This window comes from Plodia interpunctella, chromosome 12 (assembly GCF_027563975.2).
Source record: "Plodia interpunctella isolate USDA-ARS_2022_Savannah chromosome 12, ilPloInte3.2, whole genome shotgun sequence".
Taxonomy (NCBI): domain Eukaryota; kingdom Metazoa; phylum Arthropoda; class Insecta; order Lepidoptera; family Pyralidae; genus Plodia; species Plodia interpunctella.
Genome location: NC_071305.1, coordinates 6470882 through 6492283, shown reverse-complemented (window position 1 = coordinate 6492283; position 21402 = coordinate 6470882). Strand labels below are relative to the sequence as shown.

Sequence of the window (21402 nt, the reverse complement as noted above, 5' to 3'; positions counted from 1 at the left end):
ACGGTCTTTTTACGATATAGTTAAATCAATATTCGATGAGCGTGGAGTTTTACGGACCTCTGTTTATGTCAAGTGTCGGGCAATTGTCGGGCCCTAACTGGGCTATTTCAAAATATACCAAGAAGTATATAAAGGGTCCCTCCCTACACAGGCGTAGATCCTCACAAGAATAAACTTTACACAGAATATAATGTATCTTGAAAATTACAATTTTATATCAGTTTTATAATCGCCTAATCTCAATATTGTATCATAACAATAATACCTACAAGGAATAGTTATTTGCGTACAGACTCAATGGCACATTAAAGGCTAACACTAACGTGATCCTAAAAGTAACTTTAATTTCGATGATTAACCACAACCTTTTTTGAGGACTGGATCCGCGCCTGTCACAGGCAGACAATATAGTTTTCCTTCAACTGGCGCAAATTATCTTGTACTGCGGCATTAAAGTTAGCAGCCACATGTCCATCGTTTAAGTGATCTTGGATTGGCCATATCTGATTGAAGGATCTCTCATGTGACATTTATATGACTTGACCTTGGAGCCATGGTACCAAGGTCACTTGCGTCAATTGGATCCATGTGTTTTGTGTATATCTGGTGCAAAGGGCTGAAACAGGACATTTTGAATTTGGCCCTACAAGCCACTTTCGGCTGTTTATGTCTGTAGTAACGCGGCATTAAATACGACTCCAGTTTAACGCTTATTGGATCGTTCACGACTTCTGATGGGATAAGCCGAATAGTCTTAAAACGCAAATGGAGTGCGTGTGTTCATTAGAAGAAGGCTTGTTTATCATCATCTTTCGCAACTATTGGGTAACCTTACTCAGATTATCCTCCGACTGGGATATTTTGGATAAAACTTTATACCTATTATGCCATTGTAAATAAAAAAATAATTATACATTTTCGACGATATTCATGTAGTTACTAGAAGTATAAAAATCTCCAACTAATATTTTGTTTGTTCCTTCTCAACGCTACAAAGTTTTACGATTATTTTTAACGTTGACATGGCCGGGCTTCGCAGCGCCACAGCCCCAAACGCAACGGGTTACATGTGAAGGTGAGAGATGGTGTTTAATACAAAACTTATGTGAGGCGAAAAACTACTCCGATAAAAGCAAAAAATAATTGTAGATGTGGTTACTGTAAAATCGAAAATTTGTGATACTTTTATGAAAACGAAATTGCCTTTTGTACTTTTCGAAGAATATTATGATCTGTGAAGACATCGTCAAAAAAAGGTTAAATAAAATAAGAGTCAAACTTTTAGATTGGCTCTTATTTTACAATTTTTTTGTCAATTTGATTAAAAACAATTTTGAAATTAGAAATTAAACAGGATGGTTAATCCTGTTTAATTTCTGCGACTAATTCCAGAATTTTTCAATTGCTGAATCGATCACGATAACTAGAGAATAATCGGAGAACCTAACCCAATTAATAAGAAAAAGGTATAAGGAAAGGCTAAAAAGAGAAAAAGATACTTTGATCACAGGTTAAGTACTTAATTTTTTTTTATTGATATGTTCAAAGTTGCTGAAATTGCAAGCACGCCTAACCATAACATTACATTTCAGATAAGAATATCCATCTGGAAAAGAGGGAATTTTAAGGAGATTCCGGGTGCGAAGGACCGCATGGCGATTACGGGAATCGACGCGAGAAATGGATTTCATATGAAACCTTCGGGATATGTAGGGTCCATATTTCATAGGGCATTACTAGGAGCTCAAAACCAAGTAGAATTCATTTTATAAGCTTTTATTTACTATAATTTTTTACCTGTGAAGACTTTTGATTGGTTTTGTCTCATACTCTTATATTTTCTATATATTTGTTACTTAGCTGTAAGTCATCGTAATAAATAAATTTAACTTGCAATAAATGCTTAAATGCATAATTATGTATGAAGTGACTAAGTTTGTTTGGAGCTAAAATTATCATAGTTTTAATGACAATGCATTGTTGTAATTTGGTGAACCCAAGATTGACTCTAGATTATTTTGGGTTGGTGGTTTATATATTATATATTTTTTGCCACGTATACATTCTTGTAATAAGATCTTTCTGACGACAATAAAATCTTGTGTTAATAATTTTGTTAAATACTTATTATGCCATCATTGTGCTACGGAAAACCAAAATATGTATAATTAGTATATTTAATGAAAAATTAATTGTTACTTATTTGAAGTTAATTTGTAAGTTGAAACAAAACTGCACTATATTGTTTAAAAATAATATTTTTACGGAAACTATCAGTTTTATATGTTAGATACACGTATATAATGTTTAACATGTAACCTATATAATTTCTGATGAGACTAATTGATAATCCAAACTAATTTATTATGGAAATATATTTTTTACTATAATGTGAACAAGCGAAAATGGTCAATATTCCATTTGTCTATCAGATTCTGGGTCAGTAAAGTCGAGTTGAGTGAAGGAAGCTGGTTGAGAGAAACGTGGCATACCATATTTCTATAAATTATTGGATACGAACTATTGAACGGGAAATCAGTATTTCTTTGTTGCTAACTTTATAGTTCCAAATAAAGACAAAATCAAACGCAATTTATCATTTTAAAATTGAATTATTTGTTATTATAAAATATTATTTAATTGTATGTTAGTTGTTAATATTTGGCACAGTAAACAGGTTATAAGACTCATTTTATAACTTAGATAAAATTAAAAATACTTGTCTGATCATGATCTGAGCATATCAATATCAAGTTGTCCTGTATGAACGTTAATAGCACGGCAATAGGGGTGAAATTTGGAAAGGAATTTTGGAGGTGGAAGTTGACTGTACACGGCATAAAATAAAAGTCTGTAGATTCAATTTAAGTAAATATTGGCAAATTCCACGTCCTTCAGAGGAACATCACAGTGGAGCAAATTGTTTGTATAATTGAATAGACGTGACTTGATTCTAGAGTATTGACTGTTTCTGTCTGCAAATCTTGTTTTTTGGCGCGAAAATCTTATTTGTTCCTTTTTTCCCAATTCACTTATTCTTTGTGTTGTAAATCTAAAAGTGGATGAGAAAAAAATCTAATTCATACTAGTACTTACATAAAAATACCATGATAATTTATTGAAACATCTTAGACAGTGCTGGAATTTAAAGATTTTCATCAAAATATAAGGTAAAATTGTAACAAAAAGTTTGTTATTTATTCATCCGATAACATCTCACTCTATTCCTTCAATCTTGCAAATTCAATCAAATGTTCATAAAATCAAATAGAAAGCGGCAAACACTCAAAATGAAATAGGTATCTAGAAAGGAATTAACCGAGTATACTTCACGAGACATAATTTCAAGCCCGAATGATAAAGAATAATTAGAGTTTTTTTGAACGGCGCAAGAGGTCTTGTTCAACATGATGGGATAATCTGTAAACAATGTACTTTTATTATCTTTGACAAGACACATTACCCACTTGAGCAAGATAACTTTTTGTTTTTGTGTTAACATTATTTTTCGAGGTTATAAATTATTTTTTTAAGTTGTTACTTCATCAACCGTATAAAATAGGTAAGTAGTCAATCCATGTATAATAACTTAATGTATAAGAAGAAATAACATACAATTTTTAATATTACATTAGTTATATTTAAGATTCTAGAGGACGAATCGAAGGCAAGCAAAAAGATGCCAAAATTGATTAAATGTAATGTATCGTAATTAAAGTCGGCAAAATGCTCTCTTCATAGTCGTATTTCCTCATGACTATGGGTCGTGGTCGTTGCGTGTGTGTAACGGAGTGGTTTGACATGGCCTTCTCCATTCATTGCCATTCTTCTTCCCTTCTCCACACAAGTTACCTTACGATATTTTTCCTACACCGGAAGCAAGTGGTGGTCGATGTAACTACTATACATGAGTCAGATATAAAAACTCATGAGGCACGAGTAGGATTCGAACCCGGGACCTTTATCAACAACTTAACACCACCACGACTTTAAAGGCGAAATGTTACAGATACAATTCAATGCAGAACCAGAGTAAGTAATTAGTGGTGTGAGAGCTCCGGAGCACCGTGCGTGTGTGATACAGGTCTTTGCCTACAAATAACAGGTTTCGATACGTCTCTTACAACCTAATTAGTAAATTATTATTATAGGCATCATAAAATTGTGACACAAATGTAGTTAAGGTATTTAGTTATATATATTTTATATTTATGGAAAATAAATACATATTTATTTTTCTTTCTAAAATGGACATCGCTCCATTTTTATATACATCTTTTTCTGCTCATCTTTCATTTTCAGATGAAGGGTGAGTTGCACCGTCAAATTTGACGTTGATTTGAATTATAAACTACTACTTTTTTTGGTTAACAGAGCTACCTGATAAACCGTCCGTGATAAACTTAAAATTTTCTCTACCTTTCCTTGATGATATCACTGTGCTTATGTTAATCCAATTATGAGCCGATAGGATATTTTTAATATTTACCATTAAGTCGATGTATATATTTGACATATAATATAATAAGTACTATCGAGTGAAAACAAATGCTATTATCGCTTAGCAGCCATTCAGAAGACCCAAGAGGCCGCGACAGACTATACAGAAGCCAATTAAAAAACTTTCTCCTCGTTATGGGGATAAAGTCGTGTATAATCGTCTTAAGTTATATAACGATTACCAAGGTTTTCCGAATCTTAATGCGACCAAATATTACGTAAATCTACTGATTTTCAACAGTTTGGTGGGTATTCTCAAATTAACCTACAGTAAAAATATTCAGGTGTGAGAGAACAAGTACGAAACGAAAGGAACCACATGAGAAATCTATACAAAAGGGGGTATAGATTTGTCTCGTGCTGTTCCTTAGAATAGGACGAATTCAAATCCTCCCGTGGATATTTTATTAGGTGACAAAAATGCACATAGCCATGGCATTTGATAAGTAACAATAGCATTCCCCAAGGAGCATTGATGTCAGGTAGGCGGCCGATTGCAAAGTTCCAGTCAGAATTTCAAAAATTTTACTACAACATAACTATATAAGTACATAGAATGTGATAACACAATTAGCAACAGACTATAAGAAATAATATTCAGGTCTCGTAGAACTGGCCAGGGAGACCGGTCAGGGCGCCAAATACAAAGGGGCGACAAAGGTTTGCAAATGAGCTTTGTATTAGGTCGGCCAACACTCGACTTCTCTAGAATTACTAATAGGATACAAAAGAGCGCGCAGACGTAAGCAGCTCTCCCGTGCATTTGTGTGATTGAAGCCTTGGTTACTCTAGTTACTACGAGTCATACTACTATTAATATTATCAAATTTTTATTAATCTCTTCATGACCCTATTCTACCCTAGTATGAAGTTGTTAGAACATGAACATGAACATGAACATATGCACCACACCCAGCCAGCTCGAAGCTGAAACGGACGAACCGAATACAGGCCGTTGGCCGTACCTATGCGACGCTGCTTCCATCCATCAAAGTCACGTTTGCTGGAATATACGTCCTTCGTCTACATGCTTCACCTTGCCACCAAAACAGCGTCGAGCTCGCTTACTTTTGCTGTCAATACGAGGTATCAGAGGACGTTCCCAGCGACCGCTACCTTGCTGGGTGGAAGCGGTGGCGTCGCACAAGCCCAGACCCACGACCCCACACCAGGGGGCACGGTTTTATAAGGAGTGACACGCTCTGGGATGGGAGAGGACGGTCGACTAGCCGCAACCGGTCGACCACAATCAACCGACTATGCAGCCTGTAGCCAATATTGGAATTTAGGAGGACGGGTTATTCGATGGAGGAGAGCGTTGGTGTGTTTCGTTTTCCTCGCTGACTTCGTTGTGTGTGTTGGTGACGGTTTCGTCGTTTTCTATTTCGCTGTCCGTTTCGTCCATTTTGTATATTTCTCTAGCCGCTGAAATGAGTTCTTTCTTGTCTGTTGCGAGCTCTATCCACTCTGAAGGGCTTTTCTTATAGTATTCCATGTCCTGTTGTAGGGAATTTTTCCAGGTATAAATAGGTCGACCTATTTTACGATTTTTTGCTTCATGTTTGTATGCAGCGTGTAGTAGATGTGGGTCTCTGCGTCGTAGTATGTGTCCATAGTAACACATTCGAAGGCATTTGATTCTTTTTGTAATAGTTTTTCCATCCAGAATGTCGTGTATCTTGCTGTACATATGTGCGGGGCCTGCATTGTCTAGCATGTCGCGTAAAATCATTCTTTCGTATCTTCTAAGTTTTGAGCGATTCGCTTTTGTTAGTGCTGCGCATTTGAGGCCGTAGGTCATAGTTGGTTCTATCACCATTTTGTAAAGAAGTTTTATTGTTTTCCCTTGCATGCGGGAACTCTTAAATAAATTTTTGTAGAGTCTTCGAATTTTTGATCGCTTGTTTGCAGCGGGCATTTACTGTACCATTCCTGTTCAGTACAGGTGAGATGTAGGTCCCTAGATACCTAATTTCTTTAACGGGAGATAAAGTAGTTTCTCCCAGTACAAAAAAGTTCCTGTTATTTATGTTTAGTGGGTCGCGAACTAGTAATTTCGTTTTTGTATCGTTTACTGTAAGACCTACTGACTTTAATAGACTTGTTGCCTTTACAAAAATTTCGTTTAATTGTTGAATATCGTTTGATGTTATGATTACGTCGTCCGCGAAGGCTAGAATAATTGGTAGTTGAATTTTGTCATCTTGATTAATTTTTATATAAGGTAGTTCTTCCGCTAGTGTTTTGAAGACGTCGTCCATAACTATTGTTCAGAGTCTTGGTGATATGGGACAGCCTTGTAGGGAAAAAAATAAAAAGCCCGTGAAAGTACCATAAGTACATCAACAAAAATAAACAATTTCTACTGTGCTATAAAATGTGAAACAAAACATTTTTTTTGTGGTTACATACGACGATAATATTGTGGGGGCGCCATGAAAATTTCCCCCAGGTCACGATCAGCGCAAAATCCGGCATTGGACCCCGCAACCATTCCATTAATACGCTATTAACAGAGAATAATGCAATTATTCTCCTGGGAAGGGATAAAGTTCCCTGTTATATCGAGAGAAAGGTTTTAAGGTTATTTATAGTGATTCATGACTCGTTTCACTCATTATATATTCTTTTAAATTATAGTTATGCTCTAGCATAACTATATTTTAAAATATATAAAGGAATAGGATATATAAATAATATATAAAGAAGCTAATGGTTTCCAAACTGCTGAACTGAAAACCCATTTAGAAAACATAGCTAAGAACATTCTCGATAAATTTTTTTGTCACTAAAAGTAACTAGATCAAAATTGGTGCATTATATTTGGCTGCTACGATGCCATGAACAGACATAAATATACATACACAGACATGCTAAACTTATAACTTCTATAAATTATTCTGTCGTCGGGCATTGGGTTGATGTCAGGCAACTATACATACTTATACTATAAATAATTACAGTTTCAAGATGTAAAACATCATAGTTGCATGATCATTCAGAAATTTGCATAGTTCCTGTCAAACTGAAGACATATTAAGATCCACATTCACACCACCAAAGTAGTTCCTCTTTTATACTTACAAATTAATTAATCCCACATATTCTATGAACTGGTATTACAGAAACTCAAAATTGAGCTTAATTCGTTAATATCTAAGCTACATAATCGACTGCGCGCGATAATCTTTCAATTATACAACTGTTTTCACCAATGGATTTTAAAACTTAGCGTTGGCTAATAGTGGTCATTTTTGGTTGTGCGTGATTTGTTTGTATTTCGCACATGTGTTGGGTTTGTGGTGGAGTAGCATGTCCGTTTCGCGTGTCAGAGGTCAACCGCGGAATGCGCTTCAGTGCCAACAAATTACGTCGTTGACTGTACAATGCGAATAGCATCGTTAACGCCTATGAATGATGAGGTCACATGATTATGCAGACTTACTTAACGTAAAGGTAAGTAGTTTGGCTTCTTCTCCACGAACACGGATTTTCGTTATCGTTAGTTTACCTTCGTGTATCGTAGTCGAAGTTATCATTTTGATTGATAATCTACGAGTAAAATTCTTTCACCATTATAATGGTACATTATCCAAAATTGCTATAGGCTTTATTTTATCTCAAAATTCCCACAGAAGTATCAAAATTAATGTGACTAAAAACTGTATAAAAGCATAATTTGTCATTCTCAAAAAAGGATGACTATTTCATGAAAAAAAATCGTACCTATATATAAAATTAAAGGTATTAATATATGTTAAACATTTAAAGAAACTATAAATTTACCAGCATAAAATGTTTTAAAGTTTGTACTTGGCTTTAAAGTTGCAATCTGCACTATAAACCGCACTATAAATCTGAATACCGCGGTTGTAAAAACATTCATAATTAACATTTTAACCTTAACATTTATTTGCAATAAGCGTCAAAACAGCGATACTAAAACTAAAGTTGTAAAATAATTTTATGTTACTGTGGTATTTTTGCGTTAAATAGAAAATTTGTGGCATTTTCAGTATTTAAGAAAGAGCATTTAAAGTTAAGTCATAATAATTAACCAAAAAGTTACTTGCTGTACGCTTTGCGAATGGGGCAACAGAGGCCTTTTTGTTATCATTTTACTGTTTTAACACAAAATTTTATGTGCTTTTAAATAACAATAATTTTTTCTCGTTTTAGAATACCTTCAAGAGCTCTTATTTTAATATCCTAGTTTTATTATCCATGTGTGATTAAAACAATATTAAAATAAACGAGAAATTTCACTGTCATCATCTTGAGAGTTGGAGCCTGCGCTGTACTAAGCTATGGATTAAACAGTGATGTTTTACGAGTATAGCTAATTTCAAGAAAATAATCTATCGCTTTTTCAAAACTCGGCTGGTTGTGTGTCCATGAGCTGTGTTGTTTGCTTACCTTCAAGCAACCCGTATGCTTGTTTACCCACTATACTATATATAAAAAAAACAATAACCGATGAGGTCCTTAAATAATCAAGCAGCTTTAAGAGACCTTGACAATGATACTTAAGCAAATCGTAAGATTTGAGCCCGCAAAGTTTAAGCTATTGTGCTATCGTTAAAGATGTTTTAACGAAAATCGGGTATACTCTTAAATGACGATTAGGGAGCCTATCCCGTCTTTACAGCCCTTAGTGTTCGGCCACAACGCGAGTATTTCTTTTTACAGACTAAAGTAAAAGATAAAAAGGCTTATCTTTTCTTCATTCAGACATTTCAAGTCTCAAGACTGACATTTATGTTTAGATATTAAGCTAAACAAATTGGATTTGGTTCAACAGATTACGTATAATGTTATAAAGTATTCATAATTCATAAGCAATATATTTAACGCTTTGATGCTTTACGGTTGGGAAATTGCATGGAAAATGAAATTAGATTTGTATGATTTTAATAAAAGATATGTTGTAAAAGTCATGCAAAAAACACGATTCGAGCTTTAGATTTTTTAATACTTACGTTTTTGAACATATTTTTAAGTATCGCCATTTTTAAACATTCACGACACAAAATACAACACTTTTCATATTATAAGGGTGAGTTGCACCTGTCACTTTGACGTTGATTTTAACCTGCGCGCCACCGATACGTTTGGACTGGCGTTATTTTTCGTTTTTCTACGCGGGTTAAAGTTAACGTCAAAGTTGACTCATACTACTACTATACTACTCCATTACATCCATACTTACTCTATATATTCATATACGTATGTATTCATGATAGTTTATACCACACTATTACTGCTAAAAGTATTAATAATTTTTTTCGCATGACCTTTTTAATTAAAAAAATTTAAGGAACCATGAGTACAGTTGGGGGCAGATAAAATTGACCACCTGTAGTAGTAACAGTTGCTTTGTTCCTTTGTCAGGTTTATTTGTCCCCGACTGTACAATATTCAGTTTTATCACAAGTCACTAGACTGAAACTAATCTGTGTTACCGAACATTGTAATATTATAGAGAAATTCTGTAATTTCTCTTCTTCCCACACAATGAAAAGGAATGTGAAACATTTGCGGTCGGCGTCCAGTATATCTTTTTGGCGAATATAATAATTTTATTAGAAATATTTTTACGGCGAGCCGGCATTCATGCCCCCTAAAGTTTTTACGACGTTTCCTTGTATCAGATAGCGTCTGGGCATTAAATTGATCATGCGTGAGTCTTATAAAAAATATTTCTATGTGGTTTTTATTGCTAATGTCGTAATTGAAACTACTATGTTTAGTGTCCATGTTACTATTATTTTCATCGATCATTTACGAGTTGGGATCATAAATGTATTCTTGTTGTTTTGACTTAGATTTCGAAAGGTCCCAGGTTCGAATTCTACTCATGCCAAAAGAGTTTGTATACCAATCTGACTCGTGTATACTTAGTAGTTTTCGTAGACCACCACTTGCGGGAGTTGATGGAAAACATCAAATGAACCAGAAAAAAAAAAGAAGTGAATGTTCTTTGTGTAACATATACATTAATGTAACACACAGTTATTTCGGTGTTACGCCTAAATACGGGAATATTTGGAATATTAAATTGCTTTTGCTTACATTATCAGAGTTTGAAATTCGAACAATTTTGAAAAGTTTAACATAGGTAACGTTTCTTGCGAATGTAGCATGCAAACAATGATAAAGATAGAAAGACTTTTTATAAATTATTGAATGAAAATAAAATTATTCAATTATGTTAATTATTAATTTAATTTTTGAAATTTTATGGCGGAAATTAAACAAAAGGTGGACTTATGCCATATGGCATTCTCTGCCAGTCAATCCTTGGTACCAAACAGGAAAAAGCAAAATTGGTGGTGCTTTAAAAATAAAAATTTTAACATAATTTTAATACAATATTTTAATTTTAATTTGTAAAGAAAAATACAAGCTTTTATTTATCTCGCATTTTAATTATGTATTAACAATGCATTAGTATTGGTAATTTTTTTTTATCTCTTGATCTATCAAAGCAATATCGTAATGCATTCTAAAACATGGTAAATATCAAATATCCATGGGATTACAAGTAATTTATAGGTATTTCAATAGCGCAGCTCACAGACACATCAACTAATCCCACGCAAAGTTAGTTGTCGATTTACAAACAAACAGACTAACAGAGGTGAGTTCACAAGTACATTTCAGGCTTTGTTTTAGTACAGGAAACAGAGTTAGGTCTAGTTTAGGCTCAATGGCAAACTTTCTGTGAAATACTAGAGGATATAAACTTGCACTTGGACTTGTAACTTACGACTTATCGCTTAAAATGAGTTTGAACTGAGCGTTTTTTTTCGGAGCCCGCTTACATTCGGTCGCTATGTCGACCTATACTCCTTAACCTGAGAAAATATAGCAACAGTCACAAGGACAGTACAACCGAAACAGTAACAGCGCAAAGGGCTTCCAGGTGGGAACGTGGTGGGAACTTCGGCTTTGGGCGTTACTCGCAAAAATGGCCGGGGCGGTATATTGCTCAAAATGCCTGTAGGGTTCATGAAGAATAGCGCCGCCGCCGCTTGGTGCCGCCGGTACCGAGTGTACTGAACTGAGAGGTCTACTTACAGTGTCTATTTCACCACTTCCTGATTAATTATCATACTGTAATCAGATAGATGAACTAGCCGCTAGGTAAATCTACCTGATGTGATTGGTCAGGTAGCCCTATCCCACGCTTTTATAAAAATCATATTGTAACTAAATTTAATATGAGATTTTGATTATTAAATCAAAATGATATGCGATTAGAGATTTGCATTTGGCTCGCGTGTTGTTATGTTACACACTCGTGTTTCATATCGCGATGCAACATTATTTCAAACATCCTCTAATTTATGTTAACTTCATTAAAGTATCCTTTAACTTCACTCTGTATTATTTTATTTCCAATTGTAAGTGATTTTATTATCAATAAATTTACTTTGAATATAACCATGTGCTTTACCCAGTATTTGTATTTACTCATATTTCTTACAAATATTATTTCTTTCAGTTGAAATGGCATATATTTCACAAATAATAATAATGAAATTTATATCTTCTTCCAGTGTTTCTGCTGGGTTTCTTGCTCCTATCATTTAGCTATGGCCCGCGTTAGTTGCTTATATTGCCCTCTCTCAAGAGGAGAAAAATATACATAAAACAATAATAATAAAGGGATCAAAATCACTCACCAAATAGTAAACGCCGAATGGCATGACCACCACCGCCACCAGTAGATCGGCCACAGCCAGGCTCACTATGAAGTAATTCGTCACCGTCTGTAGTGTTCTCTCTCGCACCACACTCATTATCACTAACACATTCCCGAACAGAGTAAAAAACGGAAATATCAACAACAGCAACGCCCATAGGTTATACTCTGTCATCAACTCCGCTCTACTGAAGCAAGATATATTAAAAGTACCATTCACTGAACAATTTGTATACTCGTAAACATCATTCAATACATCTAAAGTACCGTTATGTTCACTAAATATATCATGACTAGTGTTTCCATAGAAATAATCACTAAAGTCTTCGACTAGCATCATAAAATTTCCATTTGTTCCATTGTTCGTGACATTTTTATAGTCTTTGGTGTAAGCTTGTCTTGTTTTAACTATTATAGTGTGATTTTTTATTAGTGTATCATCAGGAGGTCTTTTAGATGGATAAAGGTATGTAGTGGAACTGTGGTAGGTAGTTTTGTAATAGTATGGCACTTGTGTCGAGTTTGCCATAGGTTTACTGTCAGTGCTTCTATTGTTATGTGACGTTTGTTTCATTTTCCTTTCGTCCTTGTCTTGCTGGCATCTCTATGGTTAACTTGTGCTCATGATAAATCTTCTTCGGTGGCATTAATACTCATATCTGAAACAAATAAAGCTTTATATTAAAATTTTGATTTGTAACATATTTTATGCGAATAAATTATTTTATTCTGTTCAGAAATTACAATCAATTAGGTAAAAATCATATTCGTAACTATGCTTAAAATTTGTATATGCTTACTAGAGACTTTCACAATGGTATTATATGTGAAAGTCTTTTAAGCATTATAAGAAAAATAATATTTGCAGGCAGCCAAAATCCAAAGCCAAAAGCTTTGGTATCAACACAAAATATATTCAGCACGTTATCTTTTTACTGACATTAAAAATATGAAATTCTGTAATCAAATCTAATTATCGTGCCACATCCAAAGAGACTCATCAATCAAATCCACAGATAATATCACTCAAACCTCGACAGACGATATTTATCGAAAAAAAAAGACCTTTTTCTCTGATCTCCCGAGTCAATTTAAAATGATTGATAGAGCAAAAATCAGAAGGTACTCTAGACTCATTTAAGAATAATAAATCTTCTTAGAACTTTGAATTTTAATTTGCGAGGCGATGAATTAATTGCCTAATTTTGTCTTTATTAATTAGCCTTTTAATAAAAAAATTAAAACATCACTCTCACCCAACAGTTTCTAGACCTTGTTGTTATATTTAAGCGGGTAAGTTGATTCTTTCAATATTTTAATTTTGAATGTTAACCATCTCGTCCAAATTATTATATTTCCATTAAAAAGCCAAGCCAAGCTGGTTTGGCTTTAAATTTTATTGTTTCTTTTTTGTAATGTGCTCACTATTTTCCAAAAGAATGATGCGTACAATTTCACGAAAAAATGGTTTTAAACTTTTGATTGATATAATATAGAACACTTATAAGGAGTTTCATCATTACAAGCATTTACCTAGTGCAAAGTGAGCATTTAGTGTCATGATGTTTGCTTGTATGTCTGTAATCAAATCTTGCAAGTTAGATTTCTCCTACTTCCAGAGTTATTGTCATAGTTGCTTCAGTTTCCATGACAATCATAATATGATAAGCATGACCTGATGTCCCTGTACCCAGGATCGGCTCCCAACGAGGGAACTCCTCAACGGTATACAGCAAGGACATGAGCTTTTTTATACGTTACATGCAAGATCTCTTTGACGACAATAAAAGCTTGTGGCAAAAATGACGTTTTTGTAAAAAACTTTACACAAGGCTATTTTGTTAAACAAATATCTCTGCCTGTATCTGAAAAATCTATCTAAAATTAATTTCCAGTTAACCTTATCCATCACTTGTGGAACACATTTTTAACGCTATCTGTTCAATATGTTACATATACTTTATAGGCAAGCGGTGAAACAGGTCCTGAATCTTTTTTTTTACTGAATTGCAATTTGTAACGACAATTTAATTATGGCGGTATCTGAGTAGAGGAGAGGCGCTATCAAAACGTCATTACAGTTGCGAACAGCGCCCTCTGCCGGGAGATAAGAGCTGTCTTTCAGTAAGGGATGCTCTGATTTATGTTTTGTTTTGCCGCTGGAACTTATTCCACTCTCCTCATTATTATCACTTTTATATTCTGTGCATTCTGCAAGTAATTTAATGTTTGAAACTGATTTAAAAAAGTAATTTATTTAGCAAAGACTTTACAAAGTTGTTATGATGGTAATGTTTGGTAAGTTAATTTTTTTCGGCAGAAACTTATTTATAGAAAATATTTAGCTAATGAAATTCCAATGTTAGTTTTAATTTCTTGCAAATATGTAAGCAATTTTACATTTAGAGCTATATAATACTTATACAAAATATTTTGATCAGGTATACACAATTTTAAATTAACGAAACACAATTCATATTTTACTAGCGATCCGTCCCGGCTTCTCTCGGGTATAAACATAATAAATTATACTCCTAAACTTTTCTCAGGAATCACTCTATCCATTGATGAAAACCGCATGAACCTCCGCGTAGTAGTTTTTGAGTTTATCGCGAACATACAGACTGACGCGGTAGAGGAGTTTGTTTTATAATATGTAAGGAAGTCAAGAAAATAGAAAAAATATCAATACTTTACACTTACTAATTCTCAACCTATTTGTTAAAATGTAAACAATAGGTGATGAACTTAAAGGTATTAAACGCATCAACAACATCTTAGCTACGCAATATTTAGCATTTATAATGTCATTATGATCACAAAGTTATTCACAGTAAGCCATCAGTGTCTTCGACTAATAATCCCTTTAAAGCTCGACTATTTTGTGCTGAACCTTATCAAAATGTCTATTAAAGTTAGATTACAGCTATATTCTAGAGGAGCGGGTCAGACAGGCCGGATCTAAGCTGATAGATGACCTGTCTCACGCTGTTACACTAGTCACACATGAGGCACGATGTCTATAGGTATAATGACTGGGTAAGGAAATAATTTGGTTCGAAATTCGAGTTTAACGAAGAAACAATGAAATTATTTGTTGCTGGCCAGAAATAGATAGTCGTATAGAAAAAATAATTAACGTTTCCACTTGAAATACTATCAATTAATATTATTTACTGTATGATTTAGTGTTTTCCAGACTTCAAGAAATTTGACATGATCTTTACCTACAGTCTGTCCAGAAAGTGAAGAAATAAAATGAAAGCGCTGTCTCCTATTGGCTAGCAACACTGGGTGTTTATCAACCAATCTTGACCATTATATTTGGTATTGCAATGGCAAAAAAATGTAGTTCGTCAAAAATAAATTTTCTACACTTTCTGGATAGACTGTACAAGCACATAATGTTCATTACAGAAAATAAAGATTAATTCGACACACCTATTATAGGTTGCTGTTATTGACGATATAAAAGTAACAAGGTTGACGGAATAAAATAATTGAAAAGCAAGCAAAAAATGAACGGGGATAAAATACTAGACATATTTAAGAATGCTTTAATATAAGTGAGGGAGGACTATACACAGTGGTATGTCAAAAAAATTGACAGGCAAAAAAAATATTTTCAATTAACGAAATTCTCTGTCTGGTTGGCTATCTCATAAAAACAAGGAATTTTCAGAGAATAAAAAAATCATCTCTCTGAGCTTCTTATGAAAAAAACTTCATTAAAAGCCTCTCTTTGTTTAAATTAAAAATAACATGTTCCTTTATTTAATAAAGGCAGGAATCTCGCTCCTTGTGCAATCGCCCCAATACCTTTTAAGATACGACATCAAATATTTTAATTTATTTAAAGTAATTTATTACTCATTAAATTACCTTTTTCGGTTTTGAAATTAAAGATCAGCTTTCAGCTCCTTTATGTATATTAAAGTAAGATAATAAATTATCATTAACTAATAAAATCATAATTTATGCAGGTTTAAACTGAAATATTAAGAATATCAGAAATCGTAAAGACGATCCAAATTCGAAATATAAGACAATTGAATTTTTCAAGACACGGCTATATAGAATTGCGAAAGTTTTCAAATCCAGTGAGAAAATAAGGCTTAATTTCTTCAAATTACCCACGAGTGCGAATCTCTGTGGTGCAGCTAGTAGTACAACGTCTGTCGCGTATGTATCATTAATATTATTGTAATTATGTTTCAGAATATATACCTACGTGATGCGAATAAGGACTTTATTTTAATCCCTATTCGAGTTAATGTGCTAGAAGTTGAACAGGTCGGTGATTAAAGGAATCCTTATAAGGATTATAAGGAGTTTTTCAAGGATTACGGATGTTTACGGAGGAGTACGCATGTTTAATAAGATATAATTTTCAATGTAAGGCTTGTGCGTAATTGCTAAAAGCTAATATAATAATACCTACTACCTAAGTTAATGAACTAGTTTGAATCACAAATCAAATGAAGAATAGAAATTTAGAATTCATTTAGAAAATTGTATTGACATCTTTTCAATACCAATAATAACCAATTTAGTTTCATTTAATACCTCTGTTTAGTTTAATACCAATTTAGAATACCAATTAGTAAAATACACAGTTAGTACTTATTAGGTACCAATTTAATTTTAAAATTACCTAGATGGTATTTAAACAATAATTTTATAAGCTAAAAATCAATTCGACCGAGTTTCACAAAAATCTAAAGTAATCTATAAATAGAAAACATTTATTTTCGCCTTCCAAAATCTCGGATTAATCTCAAGGTATGAGCGAAATTTTCCGTGACATCGTAATACACAAATTTTGTCATTGTTTTTGGAATCGATTCCTGAAATTTCTTAATAGCAAATGCTTCGGGCTACATTAGTATTAATTTCTAAATTGGATCACTGTGTATATTTCTAAATAATCCAATCAGATAACAATTTTGGAAATGTCATGGAAAATCACCGGAATTTGTAGGTATTAGCTAGGTTGCACCAGTTAACTTTGACGTTATCTTTAACCTGTACAGAAAAATACTAAGTACGCATTTTTGTGTAAACGTCAGACTGAAATTTTACTTCGATTCCTTTGAGAAATGAAATTTACGCGGGCGAAGCTGCGGGAAAAATCTATCTTGTAATAATAATAAATATAGTTTTAGGTAATAGCTAAAACAACACATATTAACACTTCATTTCTATTTAGTGGTAATAGCGACTAAATTGCAATTAATTCACAAAGGTTGATGTGCTATTATTGGCTGTACGTTACTAAATCAATCGTGAGGGATTTGAGGCCCATTCAAACGTGAGTACATTCTGTTAATTGGTTGATTTTAGTGTGATTGGTGTTTGACCTTTAGCCACCGAACAGAATTCATCTTATGCCTTATTAACTTCTGAATAAATAAATTTTGATCCTTGGCTCTGCAATTTATAACTAGGAAATCCTAACTATTCATGTCTTCGTAACTATATATTTTATGTTATTAATGGAGAAGTGAGTGCCGTCTCTCTGTTACACCATTTTGTTACACTACTGTGACACAGAAGTTTTATCTTCACTGTCATACTATCTATGTATAGGGTTCATTATTACCTAAATATGAGTACATACGATTTTTGACCAGATATAAGAACTAACCTAATCTTAAATCTCCATTTAACTATGCATCTGTGACCGCCTGCGAATTTCGATTCGATCGATCGATTATATATAGATAATAATTGTCTAAATGAATTCTAAATTTCTATTCTTAATTTGATTTGTGATTCAAACTATTTCATGAACTTAGGTAGTAGGTATATCAAGCTGCAGATAAAATCGATACACTTATGTGTAGCCAGCGAAGACCGAAAGAAATTCAAAACTGTCAATAAAAGTTTTGTAATTATTTTGATACTTTTATTTGAGAGGAAATCGATCGCAAAAGTAAGTAAATGTAAATTTCGCGCCACCGCGACATGACCCGAGAAATTAGTCTCTTCAATTGTCGAGACCCGAGAAATGGATAAGTATATATGAAAAATAAAAACTACTAGCATCGTAGGATTGTTGGTGTGTTTGTTTGTATGTTGTATACCAAATGGGTAGAAAGTAATCAAGTAAAGTTTACGTATTTTTATACCGAATTAACAAGGAAGGGAAGCCTCGGAACGCAGCTAATAAATATCCATACTAATCCACAAAACATTAAGTGGAATCAAACTTGTGTATCGTATAAAGATGTACAAAATACAATTTAGTCTCTCAAATTAAACTTTAGTATATATTTTTAGCGTGTTGATCACTTAGAAACAAACACTGTAACAAGTTTAATCAGTGTCTGAGTAGCGAGAACTGGGCGAGTGACTTGCAACATGCGGCCACGACTGGCCTGCGAAGTTTTCCCGACTTGCGAGCCAGTTGATAATGGGTTAAGTTAACCCGTTATATTGGAACAATTACTTGTTTTCAAGTATATTGTTGTGTTTTGGTTTGATGTGTTTTATATTATTGGGTTTTGCGGTATTTTGGAGAAATAAATGATTTCTTTATAATTTTTTTTGCTGATCCGAAATCAAAATCATCGAAAAAAATCGTAGTCTGATGTGTTAGCGGGGCAGATACTGGATTGGATGGCGTTGTTTCGACCGCAGCGGTCATTACGATCGGGCAATTATCTTGAGGAAGGAATTATTTCTTATTATTTTAAAGTGAGATAGTAAAACTAATTCTTGTCTGTGTTAAAATTTGAAAAATTGTAATGACGCGGCCTCAACTTTCGAAACACTGAAAACCACTGTAGTGTGGTATACTTGCGAGATTACGTGCCCCGTCCTCGCACGTAATTGTACATCACAGCCACATGACTGATGCTCCAACGTCGTGCGTCTCGCCGTCTCGTAAACAACTGAGCGCTTGCTCGCAGCGCTATGACTTATATCACAGTAGTGGAGGGGAAGTGAATATAGGCATACACTACATATAGTTGATCATTATTAAGGCTATGGCAACCCTCCTCATTAAAATTGCCTAGAAAGTCATTGTGCATTTTAGCTCTCAAATCCATCATGACCTACCTCACGTTCGAATGTAAAGAATACGTCTCTACACATGTGACAACCATATCAGTCAGCGAATTCTTCATTTTTCGCAGAACGACGGAACGTCTATACTATTTCGCACGAAATTCCACGTTGACAGGTGCTCACGTGTGACGCTTGAAATTAAAGCCGTCGCTGCCGCCATGCCGAGAATTTTAAATTTCGAATGTGCTCTGTTCTATCATTCCATGTGAGAATTTCAAATATGATTTTTACGTGCCGCTGCGCACGTCACATACGCACGCACCTATATTTTATTTTATTTATTTAACTTTATTACAAAAATATGTAAAGTTTGTTTGCATGATCTCTGCGTTTTTAAATCATTGAAGGAAAATATTGAAAATTTTAATGAGTGAATATGTTATTATTTCTGATCAAACATAAATAATATTAAGATTGTATAGTAATTATCATATTTGTGTCTCTTGGGAAAAAATCAATAAAAAAATATTCGAATAATTTTAATTAATGTATCTATTATCTAATTTAATTTTATGATAAAAATAATGCAATTGCAAGAAATGTTGCCTTATGAATTTAATGGATTTAATTAAAAATATCAGTAATTTTGACGACGAAACTAACAACCCGTAGGCACAAGCGATCTCCTGGGTAAACTGTTGAATATTAAAGGTTCAGTCTGAAAGACATAATTTTACTCAATCTCATGAATTATTAAATATCGTCGTGAAAGACAATTAGAGCCCCCAATGAGTTCCTAAGACATTATTAGGACAAAATGGATTAATCAAACTCTTGGCATTTTTTTACCAGATTAATCTGTCTGAATTTATTTCTATCGCCCGAGCAAATTTCTTGCAGAAAACGGAACAGACATGATTTTCATACAATCTTTCACCCCCCATTAAAGTCATTTGGGGGTTGATTTTTGAAAAATGTAGCCTTTTTTGTACAGGGGTATTGAACTACATGTATTCCAAATGTCATCAAAATCGGTCCAGCGATTTAGCCATGAAAGCGTAACAGACAGACTTTTGTATTTATAATATTAGTATGGTATTTCATAGCATTTGTAATATTTATTTCACAGATAAAATTTTAAAAATTCAAATGAAAATACTCAATCTATAGTATAACATTAACCAAAGACTGAAAATTCCCTGAAGAGACAAGGATTTTATATCTTACAGTAATAAATGTTCTTTTCTTACATTTCAAACCTCATTCTAACTTGGAACATTGCGCAGGCAATGAACCCTTTTAATCCATTGCCGTGGCCAACAGGTGTAGCAGAAGTTGATAAATAAATCGTGGTGCAACTTCCCGTGATTTACGCGGAAACTTTGCCCAATACATTCCTTGAAACGTCAAAATAAGGAAGATAAAGAATTAACCGTTATTAATTTTTATTTATTTTTTAAAGTTTACTGCACTCAAAAATACATTCGATTGTACAATAGTTTAAGCTTTGTCTGCATGTTTACCATTGGGACACTTGGATTGGGTGCAAGTAGAGAAATTATCGATACGATAACGTGTCTATATACCTTACCTGACTTTACTTACCTTACTTGACGAATCTTAATTCGTCAAGTAAGTTCTAAGTTCTAATTCCTTAGAATTTAATCATTGAAGAATTAGAACTTTTCTTAACTTCTTAGTCTGACAAATCATAACCAAAAGATGGCGGTTAAAACACGCTTGACTAATTATAACCATACTTGACGAGTTGATTACTAAATCGCAAAATCAAAAAAAGATAGTTATCGATACATAGGTAACATGTTTACACACCTTACCTCACTGTGTAAATTAGTATATGTAGTAAATTATATTATTGTGGTCATAAAGCGGTGGTGATGCCTGCGGTGATAGTGTAATGGTTAGGACGCCAGTAGATCGACAGGTCCAAGGTTCGAATCTTACTTTGCCACATGAGTTTGTATACCAATCTAACTCATGTATAATAGTTCTTGTCGACCATTACTTGCTTTCGGTGAAGGAAAAAATCGTGAAGAAACCTGCAATCTGGTTGATTCTTTAACTTATGTGAGAAATGGAGAAGCCAATGGCAAACCACTCCATTAATGGTGTCAAGAAAGTTGTTGTGTGTTTCATTTCACGTAATGACCGCGACCTTC

General features: G+C 33.7%; 1 protein-coding gene and 1 long non-coding RNA gene across 3 annotated transcripts in view; one reads left to right on the top strand and one right to left on the bottom strand.

Moving 5' to 3' along the window:
* Positions 1-21402, bottom strand: part of LOC128674461 (dopamine D2-like receptor) — a 155513-nt gene that overhangs the window by 83655 nt on the left and 50456 nt on the right. For both annotated transcript variants that reach the window (XM_053752982.1, XM_053752983.1), the window contains exon 2: positions 12189-12867. In XM_053752982.1, the coding sequence (XP_053608957.1) occupies positions 12189-12782 (594 nt within the window). In that variant the 5' untranslated portion in view covers positions 12783-12867. The remainder of the gene's footprint in view (positions 1-12188; positions 12868-21402) is intronic.
* LOC128674463 (uncharacterized) lies at positions 696-3164 on the top strand. Its single transcript, XR_008405165.1, has 3 exons — positions 696-1075; positions 1393-1510; positions 1593-3164. It is a non-coding gene; the product is annotated as an uncharacterized LOC128674463 (long non-coding RNA).